Genomic DNA, 23,000 nt, shown 5'->3' on the forward strand with positions numbered 1-23,000 from the left:
CCGAAATCAACTGATCAAAACCGCCGACAAGTCGAACTGTTATTATGAAAAGTTGTAATCGTACACTATCTTTTTTGTTCGAATCACAATCTATTGTACGTTCTCGATAATTGCGAGTGCTCGATAAACTGACAAAAGGATTCGTTTGAGAAGATCTTAATTATTTACTCAAGTACTATATATTACTATAAGTATTACATAGTACCTTTATTTTTATAAGATGCTTATAGATGTTCCATTATATTCTAAACTTTGAGATTAATAAAAATAGACATTAGGATTTCCGTTCTTAAATGTTCTTCAAGGCAAAAAAGAGCAAAGAAGAGAGACCAGGAGAGAAGTATACAGTCTGGAAAAAATAAAGCTCGTTTTTCGCGTTATCAATTAGCATCGTTATTACAAAATGCGCGACTACTACAGAAGAAAACTAAAAGCAAAGGTGCTTGAAATACAAAATAACATTCGTGAAGCCTCGAATATTTATTAAATCATAAAATTCGTAAAGTGAGCCTGAAGCGCCGTTCACAATCAGTGCAGAAACTGGTTGATCTACCTACAGCAACAGGTTCGCGTGACGGAACCCCTGAACCGTACCCCCATAACGGAAGTTCCACTCATCAACCGTAGTAAAGACCTGCTATATGCTTCTGCAGGTTAAAGACGGGAATGTCTGAACGGTTCGCCCTTAGTGTATAAGATTGACTAATGACCGGTTAAATTTTTTTTCTTTCTCCATTTTCCTTGTTTCACTGCGTCTGACGATCAAGCAGATAACGTTATATTTTTCCGGATTTTGAAAAGAAACCAAAAAAAAAAGAGTGGGATCCAGCTTTTTATTTGATGTATATTTCGATTTAAGTATTTTCTGTTTCTTTTTCGTTTTTCGTTATTCTTCTTTATCTTCTTGAATAAATAATTATATAACCACCACGATAATTCTGTTAATTTAACAATGTTATTATTTGAAATCTCAGAAACTAAAATAAAAAAAAAAAAATACAATGCATATCTATTGACCGGCATTTGAACATTTGATGACATTACGCTATCAGGGATGTATAAGTTTTAAGGGTAAAAATCTTTTTTTTTTTTTTCAATTTTTAATTTATTTTCGACGCTATTATTATTCTAATGATTATTGTTATTATTTTTAATTTTCCGAGATTTGATCAAATTACTCTGCTCTCTCTCTCTATCTTTTCGGGTAGTAATATCCTTACATGCGTATAATGTTATTCTTCCTCTCGACCTGCACCACGTTACGTATTCCACGGCCGAGATCAATAAACATACACGTATACATGTACTACATACGTATGTATGTTGCCTTAAATAATTAATTTTCATTTCTATAAGTGCCTACATTTATATATGCATGCACGCTGCGTGTGTCTGTATGTATATACATATTTGTTTATGTGTCACCAGGACTCTCAACTTCGAGTGTCCTGAGTCGCGTCGCTTACGTAGGTACTTGACGTATCTATGTATCGATACACGTAAACACGCAGCTACACGCTTATGCATGAAATATACAGAGGTATAAATATATTTTTCGTTTCTGACGATGAGTATTGATTCACGGGCGTGTTTCATGTATATGTGAATACATATATATATATATATATATATATATATACATGTATTCTCGTTAGTTTTTTCGCCCTTTACTTTCTCCTTACGTCATTTTATTTAATTTATTAATTTTATTCAGTAGCCTTGTCTACATTGTTCATTATCTTTTCAGTTCATTGTTAATTTTTCCGTTTTCGGTCCATGCATTGATTTCATTTTTATTTCTTGAAACCATTGTTTCCTTTTGTATTTGGTGTATTACATGGACATACAAAACCATTCGTATAACCGCGCCGTCTAAATTTTATATGTGCATATTATGTAACCACTATTGGGATCCAAAATTGAACGGCCTAAGAGAACATCTTGGATTTAAAATGTCGGGTACGTGGCGAAGGATACATATGATTACCTCTTATCTGGCAAGAAGGCAAGATGAAAAACTTCTCTGTTTTTATAAGTCTTTTGACAATTTATTCATTTATAACAACTTACAAAAAGTCACGTCGCAATTTTTGAGTATATGTATATCTTGGATCCCAACACACGTATATATAAATACAAACCGCTATATTAAATACTTAACTGATTACCACGGTTATATTAAAATGATAATATTATTGTAACTAGATTACCCGGTATCACAGAATATATAATATCGGATTTTTCTTTAATCGGACTTATTACCACCAATATTTACCTATTACACATATACCGCGGCGATTGTATATATGATGCAACGTAAATTAGGTATCATTATCATTATTATTACTATTCCTATTGATTTTGTTTTTACTACCTATTTTTTACAAAAGCGTTCTCTCACTGGTGATGCTATTAAAATGTAGCACATTATGCATGATAAGTATAGATATTGATGAATTTGTCATCATTGTTTCTTTTCTTCTTCGCTACATCCCACACTTTATACATAATTCTGGAAAAATGGAAAACAGTAGCAATACGAAAAAAAATTCCGATGTATACAAGAAAAAAATGATTGCCAAGTTCATTTTCCCAACATTTTATCATCAATTTTCATGTAGTCCATTTTTCTAACGTTGTATTCGCAATCGCAATTATTATTATTGTTACTATTGTTACTACTGTTATATCGTTATTTCATAAGTTTTCCGATCATTTTATTCTTGTTTCTGTTCTCCGTTTTTGCTTTCAACGAAAGAAAAAAAGTTTACGATTAGCAAAATACGTCTGATCGATAGGAATATAGTTGACCACAGAGGTCGACGGTGAGAAGATTGATAGTGTCCAAACATAAATGAGAAACAAGAGAACACAGAGAGAAAAAATAAGTTGAATAACAATATCTTTCCTTATTCCGGGTTTGTCATGGTTAAAGCGACAGATGCATCGACTGTTTTCGAATTTCGAACGACCCGCCGCCTCCCGAGTCCATCGCCATTTTGTCCGTTACGCGAACGTCACTCGCGATCCGGCTGACAAAAAATCGACAACAAACGCCGATCAGCAATTTCACATAAAAAATTTCCCCGCGTGTTATCGTTTGTGATTTTGATTGCCGTTCTTGTTCCTCGGACTGTCAGTAACGTTACCGTCGGTGTTCACGTCGCGACGCGGTCTGAGTATGAAATTGAGGTTATGGGCGGTGTTGACGGCGTAATAAACGTTCGCCGAGTTGGGAAGGACCATTTCCCTGTCAGGCAGCACCTGGGCCAGGGTATAGTGCTCGGGACTGCCTTCGACGTTGAGCTTGAGCATCGCATTCCTGATCACCTGAGGAGTACGCTCGTTGTTCGACAGCATTATCGACTTGTAGAGAACCACGCCCTCCGTCTCGACGCTCTCACTTTCCATCGTAACCTTGATTATGTAGAAGTCCGGCGAGCTCTTGTGCGAGTGAGTCGGGCTCATAGGGCTCGACGAGTTTCCAGTCACCCCCGCTGACGGCGCGCCGTTCGATCCCGAGGTCAAATATGGCGGCGCAAGACGCGCCTGGTGACCCGAGCTCGCCCCGCCCCCCGAGCTCAGGGAGACGTCGAGAGATGGAAGCGATGAGCTGGAGGACGAGCTCGACATCTGCGACGGTGAGGTTTGACGGTCCAACGAATTGTGCGGCGAGCTCGGTAACGATTCCAAGTCGCAGTAGAACTGAGAACTGCTTGAACTTGAGGTCGACGTTATCGAATCGTTTTTACGGTGACCTGGATTACCCTGAAATAACACGATCGATAACCAGCCTAAATATTTTTTTATTCTGCAGCCTGTGTTCGACGATTTCGGATTTTCAGATGATTATATGCGTCTGTCTGTTGGCTCGGAAGTGTAGATTCATGATGGAATACCTTACAGGCACTTTGCGGTATTGTCAATAAAGTTATTGGATATGATGATATGATTTTTTTCTTTCATCCTTTTTCGTCAGCCGAAAAGGCAACCGTCAGTTTGCCTTTGAATAATAAAGGGCTGGCTTTCAAAATGTGTTACGAACGAGTGTTTCAAATTTGAACTCGATATTCAGAGATGAAAGGTAAAAAAAAAAAAATACATGGAAGAAGTTTTCAATAAAATACAACGTACAATAACTCGGCAACCACGCAACTGAATTCGTTCAAATCATCATTCACAGTGGAGTGATCACGACTTTGCACAATGATGTACGGATTTTACATCCCAATGGTCAATTGAATGCTGGTCAATAAAAAAATATTTTGAAACTTGCAAGCTTTTTCGCTACACAGAAACGTGGTGGAGTCAGATTTCGTGATAAGACCATACAAAAGTATCTTTAATTATTTTATTCAATACCTGTTTCTTTTTGCCACGACTGTTGATTGTGTTTCCCGGAGGAGGTGGTTCGATCTGACAGCTCATTCTGTAGGCTTCCCTGTCATCGAGAACAAGTACTGAATGAAACCATCGCTCGAATATCGGGTCTGCGCTGATATTGTAGGCGTTGGCGGCACCCTGAAGGAGCCTGATCCTGGCCAGGACCTCGAACTCCTTTCTCCGCTTGTCAAAATTAATAAGACCATCGGCTATCGTGTCTGGTATCGCCGTGTCGATCATGGTGAGATCGGTAAGAAAGGTGCCCAGATAAGGAATGGTGCCATAGCTGATATTCTAGAGTAAAAAGAATGTCAAAACAGTAAAGTCGAAGACTTTTCGAACGTAAACAGATCACGAGTTCACTCGACTCACCCCAGCATTAGTGTTCTGTTTTTGGAATAGTTTCTGCAAATGACGATCGCTGCGCCCAGCAGTGTCAGCGAACTTGGCAGTGCCCTCCTTGATGAGGAGCTCTCTCTGAGTCCAGGCGTTATTCTCCTCTGAGAATATCCTCTCGAGCTCGCGAAAAAGCTCGTGTTTTTCCCTGGGCATGGCTTGCCAGCACTTCTCCAGCCTGTAAACGGAGTTGCTTTGCAGACCTGAGACGATGGCCTTGAGGCTACTAAAGTTCTTGAGCACCCTCAGCTCCTGTGCGATGTCGATCCAGGTCTCGATCACTCTCGCACGCTCCTGAGGCTTTAGGCTCAAGTCGATCAGGATCGTCGTTATCACTCTGAGTGACACGGCGTTGAACTGATTGACGGTCGCCAAGACCGTTGCGGCCTCGTGACTCCGCGAACGGTCGCGTCGCGACCAGACAGCACCAAGGCATTGGTGAGCTACGAGCTTCTTGAACAACTCAGCGTCCATCCGCGTCAGCTGCTCGGCAAAATGGCGGTGGGGCACCTCTGGGAACGAGTAGGTCGGCCACAGATCTCCGATATTGTCTCCTGATGTGTGAACTGGCAGACGACTGTTTTCGTACAACAGGCAGGAGTCTGCGAAGAATTGTGGTTTATACTTCAGCGCCTCCGAAATGCTTCAAAATACGAAGTATCAAATTCTATTTGTTCTGGACATAAAACGTTTGAAGCATGAGCGCATAATGTCTGCATTTTTCTGATCATGTTTCGAGCACGAAATAAACATTTGAGCAATCTGATAGTGAGAGTAAGTTTTTAAGCACAAAAAAATATTTCCAACATATCAAAGGATCAATCATCGGTACCTAAGACTCCAAGCACATGTTTTAAGCCTGGTCAGGTGACTTGACCAATTTTCAAGCATAAATGGAGCTTGATGAAGCAGGATTGAACATTTTGAACACGTCTAGCGTGCATTGAATAAAGATTTCAAGCGTCAAAAAGTGTTTTCTTGATAATTCCGAATGTAAAATCTGTATTCACGTAATGTACCTATGATCTGATCCGCTCTTTGAAAGCAGTGGAGTCGATGCCTGGCTTTCAGTTCGAGTTCCGAGGACGGAAGTCGCCGATGGGTGAAGTCGAGGAGTCTGACAAGGAGGGGATGAGTCGGTGGCGACTTCCAGTCACCGGGGTAGGCGTCCAGCCATACGTGGAGGGCCTGGACCAGGGTCTTTCGATGCTGTTCGCCAGCGGGAGCAGCCCCGGAATTTTCCTCCAGAGCGTCGTACCTCGCGAGCAAAAGCTCCAGAACTTCCCGCGGCGTTGTGAACGCTCGATAAGTTGCCAGGAAGACGTTTATATATGTCGACTCCAGCTCCCCGTCGTCGTTCGCCAGACTCTCGACCAGCCGCTGAACCGTGCCGGCCTTCAAAAACCTCACACGCACCGTTTCCCATTCTAGATGCGATATTTCGTCGTCCGAATCCTGTGCGATGATTGGAAAAAGGTGTTATTTTTACTTCACACAGAGGTTTAATCGAGAATTTGATTTTTTAATTCTTATTCCCTTGAATTCAATAATCTTTCAAAACGCTCACCGATGCTGAGAGGCTTCTCGTTGGTCTGTGGTATCTGACTTTCTTTAAATATACCGTGTAAATTACTCCGTCACCTCGTTCCTCGCCCCATAATCGCCACGTGGGCTGGAATGAGAGGAAATAACATTGAAACAAATTTGTTGAATTTACGGGTAAAGCGAAAAAGTAAATAAAAAACAAAACTTGTCTACATCTGCACCCATTTTCTGCTTCTTTATTAATATAACGCATGCATGCATCGATATTAGTAACGAACTACGGGAATTAGAAGGTCTAAAATTGAACAATGAAATTTTAAATCTATTTTGTTATTGTTATTTCTATCTTGATTATGAGAAGAAAATATTTTGCTACTGTGCAGTAGCAAGTTTAGAAGAAACAAAATGAAAAAATCCAGTTTCCTTCCAGTTTATTAACAGAGTGGTTAAACAGTTTCGATAATTGATTCTCGGAGAGCCGATAGAAACTGTAATAGTTTGGTCAACGTGCCAACTTTATATATATTCACAAATCTCTGATCTCTCCGGTATTGCGAGATTAGTAATAGGTGAGGGCGAAAAAAATCTTGGAAAGAGTCTGTTGAAAAAATACAATCCAATGAACCTACAGCATTTTTATTCACCACTATTCGCGTATATGTTGTACACGAAAGATATGAAAACCTGAACCAGGAGGGATGGAGAGTTGAATAATTAAACATTGAAATTATTTCCAAGTCGGTATTATATACATTCTATTCGACGCACGTATGCGTAGCTATTTAAACAACATAATTTATACGTGCAATAGGAAAATAGCATGGAATGCATCTGGCAGTAGGTTAAAAAAATAAATTAACGTTTAATATACGAGCAGACAAGGCACGGATTGCTCGACATATAAATGTTCCACATGTGTTGAAAAACATTCGTTCCGTTACAAGTTTAATGCATCAGTTTCGTTAGTCCGATTTCGAAATTCAAGTACTTTTATTTTATTTCTTGCGTTTTTCTGCGGTTAATTTTATTCTTATTAAATTCTTACTTTTGTGAACAAGTTACAAAAAGAAGCAATCAGTTTCATTTCTCATTCGCTTTTGAACTAAAAACTTCAACAAAAAAAAGTGTCTTTTAAAAATGATGCCACGTATCGTGCTGTAAAAATTAATAAATGGGATAACAATATCATGCCATTCAACTTTAATTACATTGTCTAGTTACCATTACCCTTATTTTCGAATCTTCATTTTACTGCAGTGATACAATTGTGCAAGCATATAAGAAAATGAAAAATATCAATGAAAAACAAAATGTAGCCAGTAGCCCATAGGAGTAATTATCAATCATGTATTTCACCACTAATTTGCTTTTTTCAGCGTGAAGTGCAAGGAAAATAGTTATTAGAATGAATAGATGATGAAGTAATGGTTGAATGAAATGAACCAATGAAACGAATGAATTTGGTTTCATTTTTTCCTCTAGTATGCATCTACTTACACCCTCATACACATCTAAAAGCAATGAAAAAATTGCAGACACGATTTGGGAACTCGTTACTTCCAGTTTCTTGTATTTCTCTTTTTTACTTTATCTCCATCAGGTCAACGTACATCATGGTGTTGCTTTTGAGCAGCAGAGCTGCAGAGCCGATTGTCTATTAGACATGAACAACCTCGTGTTATACATACACGTCATTTGTTTCAACGAGTCATACCGCAGGTAGTTAATATACACGTAAGCGCACGCTATATAACATATCTGTAGTAATTGGAGTGCCTTAGCTCGGTATATCCCAATAGATAAAATATAACGAAGCATTGCGTCACCGATGCAAGTGCAAATCGCAGGTGACGCGATAATCTGGTCAACGCGATTTTCATTTGTGAATGAAATTGACGATAAAATCGCTCAACAGAAAATTGATAGGAAAAAACTAGTTCCAATTTTTTGTAACAAGAAAATATTTGAAATCTTTCTGCAAAAATTTTTGATAAACTTTTCTTATTTTTTTTTTTTTTTTGCTTTTGTTTCCCTTGTTAGAAAATACTTACAGCCCGTATTATCAGGAACGAATTTGTAATTATACGAGGATCTCACGGGAATCCAATAATTTTTTCATTCTTTCAAGATCAAATCGAGTCTCGTCAGATTATAAGCTTTTTAATTAATTTAGAAATCATTTATACATTCTGATAATATAACGGAAACATTAAGAAGCATCGGGGAAATTTCGAACATTGTTAAGAAATTCTGTATCATTGTTTGATGCAAATGTTGTACTCATCTTCCGGATGAATCCGCAAGACTATTATCTAGCAGAGCCGACTGCACACATCCGTTTTGTCAGAAAAAAGTTTCCACGCAAACATGTTTAAATACAATAACATTCTCGTTATCTTATAATGCGTAATAAATAGTATTACAAGCCGTCCGTATCTGCAATAAATTATAAATACGATTTGCAAAATTTTCGACCGTGTATCGAATTGTATAGAAACAAAAAGAATAAAATAATACAGTAATGTTAAAAATCAGCAGCTTATGCGGAAAATAAGCATGCCACGCAGTTGAATGTGGGAATATTTATTCTATGATAATTTTCTTTTCTTCCTTTCAGGGTAACTTGAAGCTGGAAAAAAAAGTCTCAAGTATTTTTTCGCCGACAATTTATAGATTTCCAGATATTTCGGTGTATAATATGTGATATATGTTCTTATAATGCGGAAATTTTGTGTGCAAAATCGTACCGCATCATCTTTTCGAATTTTATTATTTCGAATCGCAGAATGACGCTGAAACTAGGCAGGTAATAATCAGCACGTAATACAGGCGGAAAGGTTCCGTTGCAAGGGACGACCAAACGATGAAACATGACAGGACATTCCTTGATATTTTATCATTTCTTTACTTCCTGAAAGCCCTCCAGATGTATTATCCGCTGGACATTACCTGCTAGTTTCAACGTCATTATCGCAGGATAATTCTTTAGTGCCGTGTTACTCATAACGACCGAAATTTAAATTTTTTGCAGCGAGGGTTCGGACGAAAAAACGAGAAGGAAAAAGACAAAAACCGGATATATTTTACAATTAGTGCATGATACATTCATAGATACATAAAAGAAACAAAGCAAAATGATAATCCAACAACAAGAACAACGACAAGACAAACATTGAGACTACAGGTTCTAATTCAACCAATTCGGCACTGATTCAACAATTCTACTATTCGTCAGGCATTTTTTTTGGTAGGTATATGTATTTATTTTTTATGTTTTTCGCTCCTCTCTCGATCATTTTTACCTGCTGCACGTACCACTGCGTGGCTGTGGTGTTGGCGTTGAGATTCGAGCCGGAGATGAAACTATTCGTGTGGTAATTATGGTTTTTCTTGTATTGCGAAGAGGGCTTGCACGGTGTGCACAAAAGCAGCGGGGCTAATCTCGAGACTCCTTTCAAGGATTGGGACGCAGGGGCAGCCGGCGGAAGCGCTGGCGGTGGTCCCAAACCTCCTCCTGTAGGCCTCAGCCCATCCTCACCGAGAACCGGCCACAGCATCCAAGATGGATTATCGCTGTGCGATTTTCACACTCACACGACGATGTGTTTTGGTCTTTCCTCCACCTCTGCGGTTCAGGTGTAGTCCAATCCTCACTTGAAACTGATTATCCAATTTTTTTTTGTCATTTTTCCCCGTGATTCAATTGTTTCATATCATTGGTTTTGGCATTTTTGAATAAGTATCGTCTTTTAGGCAGGAGGAATGCTCATTTGTTTATTTCGTTTTTTGGTATTCGAAATATTTTTCTACCAACAATTTGGTTGAAGGGGGCGAAGAAACGATCTTTTTTTTTATTAATAACCTACAATTATAGAGATCGAATTAAAAAATCTTTTCTGAAAATTCAAACAAATAATATACATTGCTCACATTCATTCGAAATTACTGTATATTATATTAATCAGATAATTTTTTCCAATTTGTAACGAGATTTCATTCAATTCCACGTTCAATTTTATTTCAACACTCGGTTTCGATTGTACTTTTTCTTATCGGTCACTGACTGCAACTTCATATACCTTTTTATTGGTTCTTGGTTTTGTAGTTTGAACAGATATTTGGGAACGAAAATGAGTGGATAAAACTTGAGGAATTGTACGACCAAGTATATACGAAGACGCCGCCGACTTGTGAAGATCGTATAAATCAATTATTATGAAGTGAAACATAGAAACCAGGAATCCGGGAATCAGAGTAATCTTAAAAACTGAGAAACTGTCAGTTTTATTAATTGTAAATCAGAATATATACGATACTGAAACATCAAATATATTGAGAAACGAAAAACTAAAAATACCAGGAATCTAATAATATGATGACCACCCTGCAGGACCATGAAGAATTATAAAAACAAGCAACTATAGACACCTATAAATTTTTATAGAAATATTGAGAGCTAAAGAATAACAAAACCACGAAACTGAAATCTCAGAACACGAAACAGCTGATTCAAAGTATAAACCGAGAAATCTGAGAAGCATAAAAAATAGAAAACCGACTGAAACCTAGATAAATGAATGCCTGATCGAACCAATAGCATTCTAATAACCCACAAACCTAAGAAATTGATAAAAAATGAAAAGCCCGATTCCTAAAAACATAATAAAAATAATTGTAGGTGGGTGAGTAGCAGCGTTGCCTCGTCGTCGTTTGTCGTTTGCGGTACTGAACCAAGCATAATAAACGTAAGCGTGTCCACCGCGCGGTTGGAACAACGCACTTCCTGTATATTACAAATAATTTAACGTGCGTTGTTTCGCGGATAGTAACAACATTGATAATAATAATAGTAGTAGTACGGAGAAATACGTGCTCACGCGTGTATATAAGGTATAAATACCTCACAACGCGGGTACACGACTAGCGTGAAACAGTCTGCATTATCTCGCATGAGGAAAATTGCAAGAACAATCATTGTATGTACACGTTAACCTGTGCATACGTTGAAGTTCGAACGATGACATTCGTTACACGAGTAATGAAGAATAGATTTTTCGATCGTTTCAAAAGGATGTAACGCGAGACGTGATATTCTGTAATGACGTAATGAAAAAAGTAGAAGCGGTGAAAGGAAAAGGAAACCAAATTGTTAAAAAAAAAAGAAATGAAAAAATGAAATACAAGAAGAACAACGAAGAAAATCGAAATCAGCATCGTCGTGGGCTGTTAATGAGTCGCGTGATTCATGGTTCTCGTGATCGTCTGCTTCCTTTTTCATCTATGGTTTTGTACATCACTATATGGTATATGTTTTACGCGTGCCTGAACCGAACAAGCGGAAGAACTTAAAGTGACCGTAAAATGACCATTGCGCGGTTTCTTATCATCATGATAAGCATTAGTAGACAGGTTATATATGTAATAATAAACGTGCAAAGCTTTATCCACGAAATAGTGACCGGAAAACCTAAAAGACGCGTTTCGTGGAATATTTTTGTTTGTATTCAGAGCGATATTGATACAGTTTTTCGTTGAAAAATTGTTAGTGTTCGATAGATTCCGATGTATCAAACTTACGTAAATTAGGAAACTTGAAGATGCACTAGTGCAAAAAATATCAATCGCATTATTTATTATATATATATATATATATATATATGTATTAGTAACATATTTCAATTAGCAAAAAGACTTTGACGATAAAGAGAGAGGAATTAACGAATGAATTCAACTTCGTGATTCTACTGTTCCATATTAGAGCCAAATGTTTTTTGGATGAATTAACAATGCACTTGCATCATATTTTCAAACCCGTTTTAATATGCCTGAAATAACGTGTAATCGACCCGCAATCGAATTACGATAAAATTTTGGCGCAGCAGCTGAATTTAAATATATATGTTCCACTTTGATCGTTTGATACACTTGATATGTGAAGCTGAAAGAATAATCGAGGTTTCCTATCTCCTGAGGTTGAAAACATACGCTCATATAAACGGCTGAGATAAGAGAAAAAGGGAAAAAGAGATCGATTCCTTTCATCATCATCTCTTAAGAGAAATACGATACGTATACATGTAGATAGATGCAAATAGGAAATTATATATATATATATATATATAATCACTTCGGAATTTAAGTCCTGAGGATACTGTATTCATCTAATTTTCGTGGACTGCAGATACAAATAAATAAACGTCATCAAAACATCATTTCACGTGTACAATTTCATGTTTCAGGTAGGCAAATTTTTTGTTTTAACTATAGGTACTTAGAAAATTTATTACAATATTTATGGTTCTATTGGATTCTAACATTCAACCTGACGCGCAAGAAAAAAATAACAAAAGTACTGGACGAATAAAAGAAAAGAGTATACCGAATAAAATTTGAGAAAAAAATACTAACGAAGCTAAATTAAAACAAACAGGATTCCAGATTATGCCGGTATGACTCATAACAGAATTGTTATGTGAAGACGACAAAATAGCGCGCGTTTTGCGTATGTATACACATTGACATGTAGGTATGCTAGGTACTCGGTTAATTATCAACCTTGTCCTATTACATACGTAAATGCATAATATACATGTATATGTATATGGACAATATACAAAGGTATTTATGCAACTCATATAACGAGATATCGTACACGGCTAAGCTGCATAACACGTTGGAACGGATGATCGCTGCTACGGCAATTAGCAGCATCGCACGTTAGTTGATATTCGTATAATATAACAGTGAGGAAGGATATTTATTCGCGAAACTATTCGCCAACTTTCATTTCGTTTTTTTCTTATCAATTCTTAGGAATGATTCCGGGCCCAAACAATGTTTGTTTACCATTCCAATCAGCGATACGCAATCTTCTGAGCATAAATCGAAACACCCTTTCCAATAAATGACGTAAATAATTCTTGATTAATCGCATTCCATCCGTTGGAAATAATAAGAAGAAGGAAGTAATATTACCAGTAATAAGTGAAATGTGTAGGTAGCAAAAAAAAAAAAAAAAAACAGTATAGAAAATTAACATCGATGTACCGTCGTGAAATTAAACACGAAGTAGGTATGCTAACAAAATTTACGTGTTTAATCACGATTAAAGAAATTCTTTGAACAAAATGTAAATCGTTATGATGACGTTAATGAATTAACATAAACCAGCTTCATTCAAATATACGATCTCTGTTTTAGGAAGATTAAATGTAGGTATAGGGAAAAATTACCGTGTGACAAATTCCAATACCTTATCATTCTATACTTAATAGCTGTTATCAATATTTTCGAGTAATTATAGTATCTTCTTGTTTCCCTTAGGAAAAACTACCTCATTTCTTGATCTCTTTCTGTTTTATCTCTGTGTTTTGTATAGGTACGATTGACGGCCTGTGAAATCTCAGTCTCTTTCATTACTGGTTCTGTCTCTCTCCTGAAACCTTTACACTCGATATACGCAATAGCATACAACATATATAATTGAAACCTATGATGTATGTATATGTAACCCGGCTTGAGACTCTCAGGGGTCGGCAAACGACGACGAAGCAAACTCAGCAGTGCACGCTTCGTAAACACGGTATTAAAATCACCCTCAATTAGATAAGGAAATTGCCCAAATTACCTAGAAAACCTTGTAGAATAAAGTTGTGTAAGAAAGTACAAAGAAATAACCACGGATACACAGAACAGATATACGAACTAACAACCGACGAAATAATACGAGAAGAACTTAGGATAAAGTCAAACTACAAAAAAAGGGGGGGGGGGGAGCCTCCAGGGGACAAACGAAATTACATACATACAGACAAGAATACTTCGATGGGGATAAAGACAATTTCATTACCAAAGAACCTGGGTTTAGTTTTCGCTTGCGATGTATATAAAAAATTGTTTAGTGTCTTACATTTCTCACAAGCAAATTAATCGATGTTCACTGTACTTGTAGCCTAATATTTGTATCCACCGTGTATGAAAAAACAACGGACCACCGAGGGTGCTAAATTTTGAAGTAAGCTGCTGCAGAATTATTTTGCGAGCACTGCGCGACCAGAAGACATACGGTAACGAATGAATATTTCAACGGTACGAACTGACACAGAATTGAATATTTATTCGAAGTAACACTGCGACCTCGGCTCACAGATAAATCCTAAAAACAAAGAGGAGAACTACAACGCGGTTAGCCGAAACGAATCGTCGGAACGAAGCGGCGCGTGACGACGCCTCCGGCGTCTGAGTAGTACTGGTTTTGATCACGCCTACCGCTGTACCTTGTTCTTGCTAGCCACCCGCCGCTACCCGAACCACGCGGCCGACCCACACCTTCCGTTATCACTGATCGAAGTGCGCATGCGCCGTTGAGGGGCACGCGGTTCTCACTGACAGTTGAATCTCTCGCGGGACAGAAACGGCACGACACCTGCATTGTTTTTACATATTGTATCTCGGGTTGAATTAAATTGCAAGATCTTTGGACTGAAACTATTTTCAAGCTTGACTTGTGATGCTTCGAATGAACCGTAACCCAACATCGCGGGATGATTTTGAAGAAAGATATGACTTTTAATGTAAACAACTTTGACATCTTCGGACAGAGTCCATTTTCAAGCATATTTTTTGACACTTCCAATGAGTCATAACTCGGTATGGTGAAAAAATCTAAAATGGAGATACAACTTTCAATGTAGCTGGATTTTGGTTTCACACTGTCCCCTTAAAAAGTCTCGCGGGACACAAGCGCGACAATACCTTTGACGCGATGTACCTTGATTCAACAATAATGCAGAATCTTTGGATGAAGGGCATTTTGAAGTTCGTTTTCTGACTCTTCAAATGAGCCACAGCTCGATATCGTGCGAAAATCAGGAATGGAGATACGACATGTGCCACCGTTTCTCTTTCATCGTAACGCAACTTTGGTGTTACGCGTTGTTTTTCTGAAGAAAGGATCGAGAACAAAGCATACGTGATTCACGCCCGATCTTTGAGCCTTTGAAATTGCAAGCATTTCAAAAATTCTGATCGCTTATACGTTTCTACGTAGGGAAAGAATTCGAAAAAGTACAACGATGGTAAAAGCCAGCAAGAATGAAACATTTGTGAAGAATACCAGCAGATAGCGTAAATATCACTACGAATTAATGAGTGCGTCACGTTTGTGTCAGCTATTTTTTCTTTCTCTTTGTTTTAAGCACGTCATCTAGCTTACAACGATTTTGAGAGGATGTGCGAAGCGGGTTAAATTTTACCCCTCTGTATTTATTATTGGATGAAGGGCTAAAACTGAGTCATCAAATCAGCTCCCCTATAAATACATATATACGTTCTCTCCGACCCTTTTGATGGTGAGGGCTGGATTACATATATTATATATACCGTGGGTATGTACAGCTCTCTATATTGGAATTATAGTCACATTTATTTCTTTTCAGTAGCGAGGGATATTTTCTCCTAACTTGCACTTTTTGATTGACTAACAAATCGTTAATCTCTATCAAGAAAATGGTGAATTTTTCATCAGTATAACTCTCGACTTAAAACTGTCCTCACTTTCTGGACCTGAATTTTGAAATTTCTTGACTCCCTTTTTTTTACATTGCTATATAAAATGATTAAAGAATTCTGAACTTCATGCATTTTCATAACCGTTACCCCCCGTTCAACCCAACGTCACAACGTATGAACGACGTGGAATGTTGTGCACATCTAAACGTGGTTGATGGTCAGCTCTGACGTAAAGGCTGACCGTTCGATGACGTAATGCGGACGTAGATACCGTCACACTCGATACTATTGCATGCGTGAATATATCCTGTTCTGTGTGACGAGTCACTGAAGCTGAACCTCGATTTTTTACACCACGTTTCTCTCTCGTCTTTACCATCAGTCGCTTTCAGCTGAGTCGGTAAGGCAAAATGATCGATGTGCACCGATTTCAAATCATCGTAATGATTGTGAGATTTTTTTTTAGGCTACATTGATTTAATTTCTTCTTTCACTTTTCTTAATTTTATTCCACGTTGAATTTTTAAACGTTTACAACTGTTTTTGCTGGGATTCACACGGAGTGGGTTATAAAGCGAATTGGGTGTACGTTCCATTTACAACGCCGGGAATTGTAGGCGTATCGATTTTACGTCACCCCTTGCTCAACGCCGAGTGTCGTTACTCGACGTGGGCGTAGAGGGACGAGGGCTGGCAGTGCAACCAACTGGGAACTCTACCCCTAGACCTCTGCCAGCCCAACCCCTATTCAGAGCTGCAGTAAAGTAGCCTGCAAGTGATTGCCCGGAGTAAAGGCCGCACCAAATAAAGAAAATCACAATCTGCACACGTGCAGTTCTTCCATATGGAACATTCCGTCCTGACTCGACCACAGTTCGATTTATGTTCTTCACGGCATTCTTCCATGTGTAAATTGGAATTAAATATTTCGTTAGCATGCTTTTCTCTATCTATTCAAATTTTCCTTTTGTAAATTCTTTTTTCTCAATTGTGAGTTTTTTGGTTCCTCGATTTTCCGCTCTTAGTACATAAACATTCTCTGAACGTTGGACAAGGAAATTGGTTTCATATCAACCTCCAAAATTTCTACGGTACTTGAATTAAAAAAAAAAAATATTTGTTGTTTTTATAGAGTCTAGGCGACATACATCGACGGGTTTCTCCCGTAAAGTGAAAAAGATGAAAAGAAAGATTTCCTTGACCTTCTGTATGACCCTTAACTCAAGCACCACATGGTTACCCGGTTTCATATACACACACGTGCATTAACTCTGATCTGGCGTCTCATACAGCGATCCACCTTTGACAATAGCAAAGTCGAGGGATCGCTGCTGAATCAAATTTGCATGATCAAGTGCGGAGAACCCTGGTAGGTTGCTGCAGAACACAGAGTGGCGAAAAATGCACATTACCTATGTGTAATGGGGATTCCCATGAGGCTAAAATAGCATCAAACATGTGCGAACACCGGTCGTGGTATTTAAACTCGTCACATTTTGTCTGGGAGGAGAATATAATTTATCACTCAACACTCTGGTTATATTACGGTAAAAGATTCTGGGCTCTAAACCAACGGTGGAATTTTTAAGCACCTTAGTTAGACTACTGAAATGTTTCACAATCATGAAGTCTTTGTATGTATGTTTTTGTGATTTCGTTATTTCTTTTTTTCTTACTTGCCGGTATCGTTTCACGGAGTTTCCGTAGCCAGGTTTATTCCTACATGTGTACAGTTTAAGTGAAAGTTATAACGGAGAGCGTGCTGCTGGTGTAGTTCGTTGATCTGCGTACAATGTACATCGTATACGTATACATACATGTGCTTCATACGCGTTGCCAAATTCTTGATCATTTTTCAAAGTCTATTATTAAAATCGAATTTAAATTCTCCGACAGATACGGCTACATTGCTTTATATTCTGGTATTCATCAGTTATGGAATTGTATTTCCCTGAGAGATGATATTGATTTATCAAGAAAAGAAAAACGAATCTTGTGTTTACAGTCTCGTCTTATTGAAGGTATCTGATTTATCGACTGCTGATAAGTATCAGTGAAACATAGCGGTGATGATCTATGATTATGAATATCGACCTTCCACGGCTGCTGGACGGCTGAATACAATAGAAATTACGTAGTAAGGACCGTAAAGTGTTTTAATCAATATTAAATAAGTTGACATCTGTAACGAGGTACTTGGTTATCATTTCTACGGACAATTAGCAGTAATAGAGAACGATTTTCATGAAAGTAGAAAGTTTTAATAATGCATTGCTCTTATTTTTTAACCATATTTTTTTGCTGCGCGGAGGAGGGAAGCGGTTTAAGCGAAACAGGAGACGCAATCCAACTGTCTTTTCTCGTAATTATCTTAACCTCCTCCTCGTCCCACATTAGATGTTGAGACATGACTCTAGTCGGTTAGCTGGCGGATTTCTATTCAATGATTAGAAAATCGAATTTAGTGGCAAGACGAGCGCCTCATCTTGACATGACTATCTAGCTTCATTTCATTATTTCAGTTAGGTGTGTGTATGTATACCTTCACATGTCACAGGGTTGTGTGATACGTACAATTCTTTAAGAAAGTTTGACTCCCTATTGAAGGATCCTGTTCAACAGGACTGTATGAAATACATAATGATATAAACAAACGAATAATATTAAATGAAATTATGAGGAAAACGGCAAAAAGAAAACGTGTGATACATGTGTTGCATAAAGGAAACTTGATTATTCACAGTTTACTTTATTCCAATGCAAGAATCAAAATTTTATCCGAAAATCATAATCAATTAGATAAAGGTTTACGCACCATCCAAAGAATATTATTGCATATGTTATACCAGGGTAATGGAAACAAGACTTATTATTAGTCGGAAGCGGTTCCACTTCAGATTACAGTTTTATAATTAATGGCACATGTTATTAAAGGAAGCGTTACTCAGCGAATTCCGTCACCGAATGCCTGATAAAAATCTCAGGCTCAGTCTCAAAGTCCTTTCAAAGGACTTTGAGGAAAAGAAATACGAACCGTCTCCGAGACACGGAAACTTTACGAGGTTGCAGTTACTAACGTTATCGTAACGAAACATTGAAGAAAAATCACTATCTTCTTAATTTGACAGTGATTTTTATGGAACTAAGACTTCGAATCATGAGTGTGTTTTGTTTTATTACGGTTTACTTAATATCAGACAACACCAAAATCCTGAAATAACAGTTTTTCCTCAGCATGAATCGTTACGCTAAAGTTACTAACTTCAATATGACGCAACTTTTCAGTGTACCAATCATATAATCGCTCTTTCAATTTTTAATTACGTATCATCTCTAACTGACCAAGACCGTAAGAAATGAAAATCTCGATTTATATTTTTTTCATCCCACGCTTCTGTAAAAATTTCACGTTCGGCTTTTCACTGCTAACGAAACCTCAAAATTATATCACTGTGACTTTATTGGGTGTAAACGAGCGCGTGGCTTCCTAAAAGCTCGATTAAGAAGCTTTCCAACTCGAGATCTGTCAATGTTACGCTATTATAGCAAAGAAACTTAATCTTTTCATTTTGGCGACGAAACGATCCTCAAAATGAATCTGCCACGATTTACTTGTATCGTACGCAATCGGGCACATCGCTTTCTGAAAGCTAGATCAAAAGCATCCGTAACTCGAAATCGGTCAGTGCTATGACGATCACGTGAAGGAACCCGATCTTTGCACCTCCGTTGCAAATTGACCGCCATAATTGGATCAGCATGTTTTACGTAGAATTTGGGTAAAGCGGCGCGCCGGTTCTTAAGAGCTCGATTAAAATCATCTTCGGCTCGAGATCGGTCGATGCTACGATGTTCATTAGTCAAAAAAGAGCAAAGCTTTTACTCTGGTAAAACATAACTGTACCGGACGTAGGCAGCAGGCGGTAAAACCGGCCGGTTGTGTCGGTCACTCGGCGAACAGCCTGGTGCTGTCGCTGCTTGGTAAGAGAATCGGTCGTATTCAGCGGCTGCTATCTGAACGAGTGTGTATGGAAGTTCAGGCGTGTATGACGTACGGTATTCACGGTACTCGCTCACCGGTTTGCCGATGTGCGCAACGCATTCATGTACGTACACGCGATTCTCTCACTTCGACATTCCTCGATCGACGCGCCTACCTTCTTTCGACCGTACAGTATCGTGTATAAACTTGACACATTTAGAACAAGATATGCCATTCGTGACGTACTCCAGCTGTGTTGTACGACGGCACGAAGGAGTTTTGAATCGTTTGGAAACTCAGGGAAACAGCTATTTTGCTTTTCCATGTTAACTGATGTTATACATGGTATAAAGATCCGTTTTCCGAATGAAAATTATCGTCGAATAGCGTGAACTTTTGTCCCATCATCTTTTCCTAACTCATTTCGCAGCTTATTGAAATAGGACTTGGAGTTTCTATTATAATCACTCAGCTTCAACTTTTGTCTGTGTTCCGGTTGAATTGCGTGAACTTTCAATCTGAATTCATGACGATTCGAAGGTGCAGACAGCCTTATGAGTGCTGATTATTTAGATTAATATAATATCAGGGTCACAACGTATCTGTACATGTACATTATATGAAACGGACTCCGCGCTGGCAAAGAAGACGGTGATAATTTATATTGCAAATTCGAGTCAACTTTCGTGGGAGAGATCGTTTCAACCGGATAACGGAACAGTATTGCACCGGTTTTATGGATCAAGTTTTATAGAGAAGCTTAACACAACGCGAACGAAAAAAAAACGAACAATTTCTACTAATAACTTTTTTCCATACATCAATGCAAAAAATCGATGTACAGCTACTTCTTTCTCCGTCTTTGTCTTCTCCATATTGTAAACCGAGCAAATTGTTGCCGTAATTTTCATTTCACTTCCCGTGATGATTCGCGTAACGTGGGAGAACAACGCGCAGACTTTAGAAATATTCACGGTACGGGAATATAGAAAGGAAATCTGCAATCCTTAGACCGCATTCTCATGCCATTTTACGCCGGTCTAGATAGTTTTTTCGTCTTAAGTTTCATCTGCTTTGCTCTCCTACAATTCACTGTTTATCCTAATTTCACGGGATTCCCGAATCCTGAACCGATGCCTCAGCCTTTCCCGATTAGCGTTTACTCGTTCCAAAAACGCAGTGTGGCAGACTAAAGTTTGATCATGATTTATCCCTTGGGTCATCTTACTGTCGTTTCAATTCCGAACAGTCCAAGAACTCGAGAGAAATTAGTTCACACCATTCAAATATGTAATGGTGTAATATATACTCAGACCGTTCAGAGCTTAACACGTCCAGTGATAATTGGTATTAAACGAATGAAACGTTTTTCAAGGTGAAGGTCCTACTGTTGAGGCAACGGCTCGACCATGAGGCCATATCATGCATTATACTTTTGTATAAAAATTCACCTTCTCTCATGTCCAGTATATTTTTCCCCCTCAATACTTTTCAGCTCTCTCCCCTTACTACTTCTCTCCTAATTGTCAAGATCATTGACAACAATTCCCACTTGAACAGTGCATGGAAATCGTATTGAGTGTTTCAGCTTGAAAATTCAAACCGAAGTCTTGAATGAAAGGTAAGATATTAAGATCAAGATTTTTTTCCCTCCAGTTTTGTTTTAAAAAACGTGAGTTGCTTTTTCTCATGCGGACTTGCGCAATTCGCATGACACATGAACACTCAAAATTTGCGTACGACAAATCAGCGCTGGCTCAACAAGGCGGCGGGCTTTTACTGTTATGGTAGTTCGTACCCACTCCCAGTTTACCTCTATACTTCAACGTTCGTTGTTTAGAGATGTGTGAGTGCAGTAGTTGTTAGTAAAAAAAAAAGCGAAAGAGTCAGACACAAAAAAATTCATACACAGCTAGCGCGCATAAGGATAAAAGGGGAATACTAGGTATGTCTGCTGTGTGAAATTGTTAAACCACATAAAACCAATGGTAAAAGATATGTTAGTTTATTAAAGAATATGCCAAGGAGAAAATAATTGTTATACAAAGAAAGAGAAGGAAAGTAATTAAAGACCGTGCGTTAGTGTGCGTGACAACAGCTGATCGAGAACCGCCATCGACTTGATATGAAAAAATAATCGTTGTCTTCCTTATATTTATGGATGATTTTTTTTTTTATTTTGGTTTTTTCTACTCAAATTACCAAGGAGTCGTCAGCATTTTCACCACTCATAGCACAGATCCTCTTCGTAGTAAATGCGGGCGCCTGTTACTGTCGACTCTTCGCGGAGGTTCCTCCAAGATTTTCTCACAACCTGCTGCACTGAAACAACCGGGACTTAAAGAATTCAACGATTCGACAATAATTAGCACTCTGCTTCTCTCCGACATTATAATGGTATCCATATTCCACTGTGTTTTATAATCGAGGTGATGCCCGTTCTTCTTTGGAACTTCCGCTGCTTCACTCCTACGATGTCGATGATAAGGCTGCTGTTCCTCGCTGTTCCATGTGGCCTATCCAGAACCAGTCAGCAGTCATTTCACTGTCGTTGATCACATGGGAAAAAAAAATAAATAAATAACGTGCATACAGTTCGCAGTTGAGCACATACGGAGACAGGATCAATGGTGCTTTCGCTGCCGCTGACACCTGTCATCCGAAGTGTTGGTATGGAGTTTCACTGTGGCCGGGAAGACAAGCACTGGGCACCCTATCCTCGAAATTATTGTGCTCCTTTTCAGCAAAGAACGTAACGCAGCACACGAAATACGAATTACGCGTGGCCAAAGAACGTCAACGACATTTGCAGGTCTCGCGATCAGTCCGGTCGGTCGGTCGTTTTCCTGCCTTTCCTCGATCACTACGACGGCACAGACCCTATGAACCCTCGATCCGCACGAATCGATGCGACTGAATTTGTCCACTGAAAACCGCTGGCAGCGCTGTCGCCCGATATTTCACTTCGACGGACCGTCGTCGGCTCTGCTACTCCCGAACTGCCCGTTGACGCCATTCCCACGTTTGGTTTCTCCCTCTCCACCGTCTTTTCTATGCAGAAATTCCCGTTATTAGGCGCTTTGCATTGCTGACCGACAGTACGCTCGCTGCTTTCACCGTCCGACGCTAGCTTCGGCGATCCCAGCGCCATCTCTTCGTCTTGTCGGCAACAATGTTGCGTCGG

The 23,000-nt window shown here is 38.7% G+C and overlaps 1 protein-coding gene across 4 annotated transcripts; it reads right to left on the bottom strand.

The window, feature by feature from the left end:
- Window positions 1-1,051: 1,051 nt before the first annotated feature.
- Window positions 1,052-23,000, bottom strand: Rgl (Ral guanine nucleotide dissociation stimulator-like). 4 transcript variants are annotated; one of them, XM_046629897.2, is made up of 7 exons: window positions 22,019-23,000; window positions 9,627-9,984; window positions 6,347-6,451; window positions 5,799-6,234; window positions 4,756-5,381; window positions 4,363-4,677; window positions 1,052-3,768 (listed from the first exon to the last, which is right to left on the bottom strand). In XM_046629897.2, exons 2-7 carry the CDS (start codon window positions 9,879-9,881, stop codon window positions 3,094-3,096), a joined length of 2,412 nt encoding a protein of 803 aa, XP_046485853.1. In that variant the 5' UTR covers window positions 9,882-9,984; window positions 22,019-23,000; the 3' UTR covers window positions 1,052-3,093. The 4 variants fall into 4 exon arrangements, with proteins under 4 accessions (XP_046485853.1, XP_046485852.1, XP_046485854.1 ...); XM_046629896.2 differs by lacking the exon at window positions 22,019-23,000 and adding an exon at window positions 14,234-14,557; XM_046629898.2 differs by lacking the exon at window positions 22,019-23,000 and adding an exon at window positions 14,174-14,557.

This window comes from Neodiprion pinetum, chromosome 5, assembly GCF_021155775.2.
Source record: "Neodiprion pinetum isolate iyNeoPine1 chromosome 5, iyNeoPine1.2, whole genome shotgun sequence".
NCBI lineage: Eukaryota > Metazoa > Arthropoda > Insecta > Hymenoptera > Diprionidae > Neodiprion > Neodiprion pinetum.

Coding starts and splice junctions, on each gene's coding strand:
- Rgl (XM_046629897.2), bottom strand. CDS start 9,881: ATGCTGTGGCCGGTTCTCGGTGAGGATGGGCTGAGGCCTACAGGAGGA. Junction 5,382..5,798: donor AAGAGCGGATCAGATCATAG/GTACATTACGTG, acceptor AATTCTTCGCAG/ACTCCTGCCTGTTGTACGAA. Junction 3,769..4,362: donor GTCGTGGCAAAAAGAAACAG/GTATTGAATAAA, acceptor GTGTTATTTCAG/GGTAATCCAGGTCACCGTAA.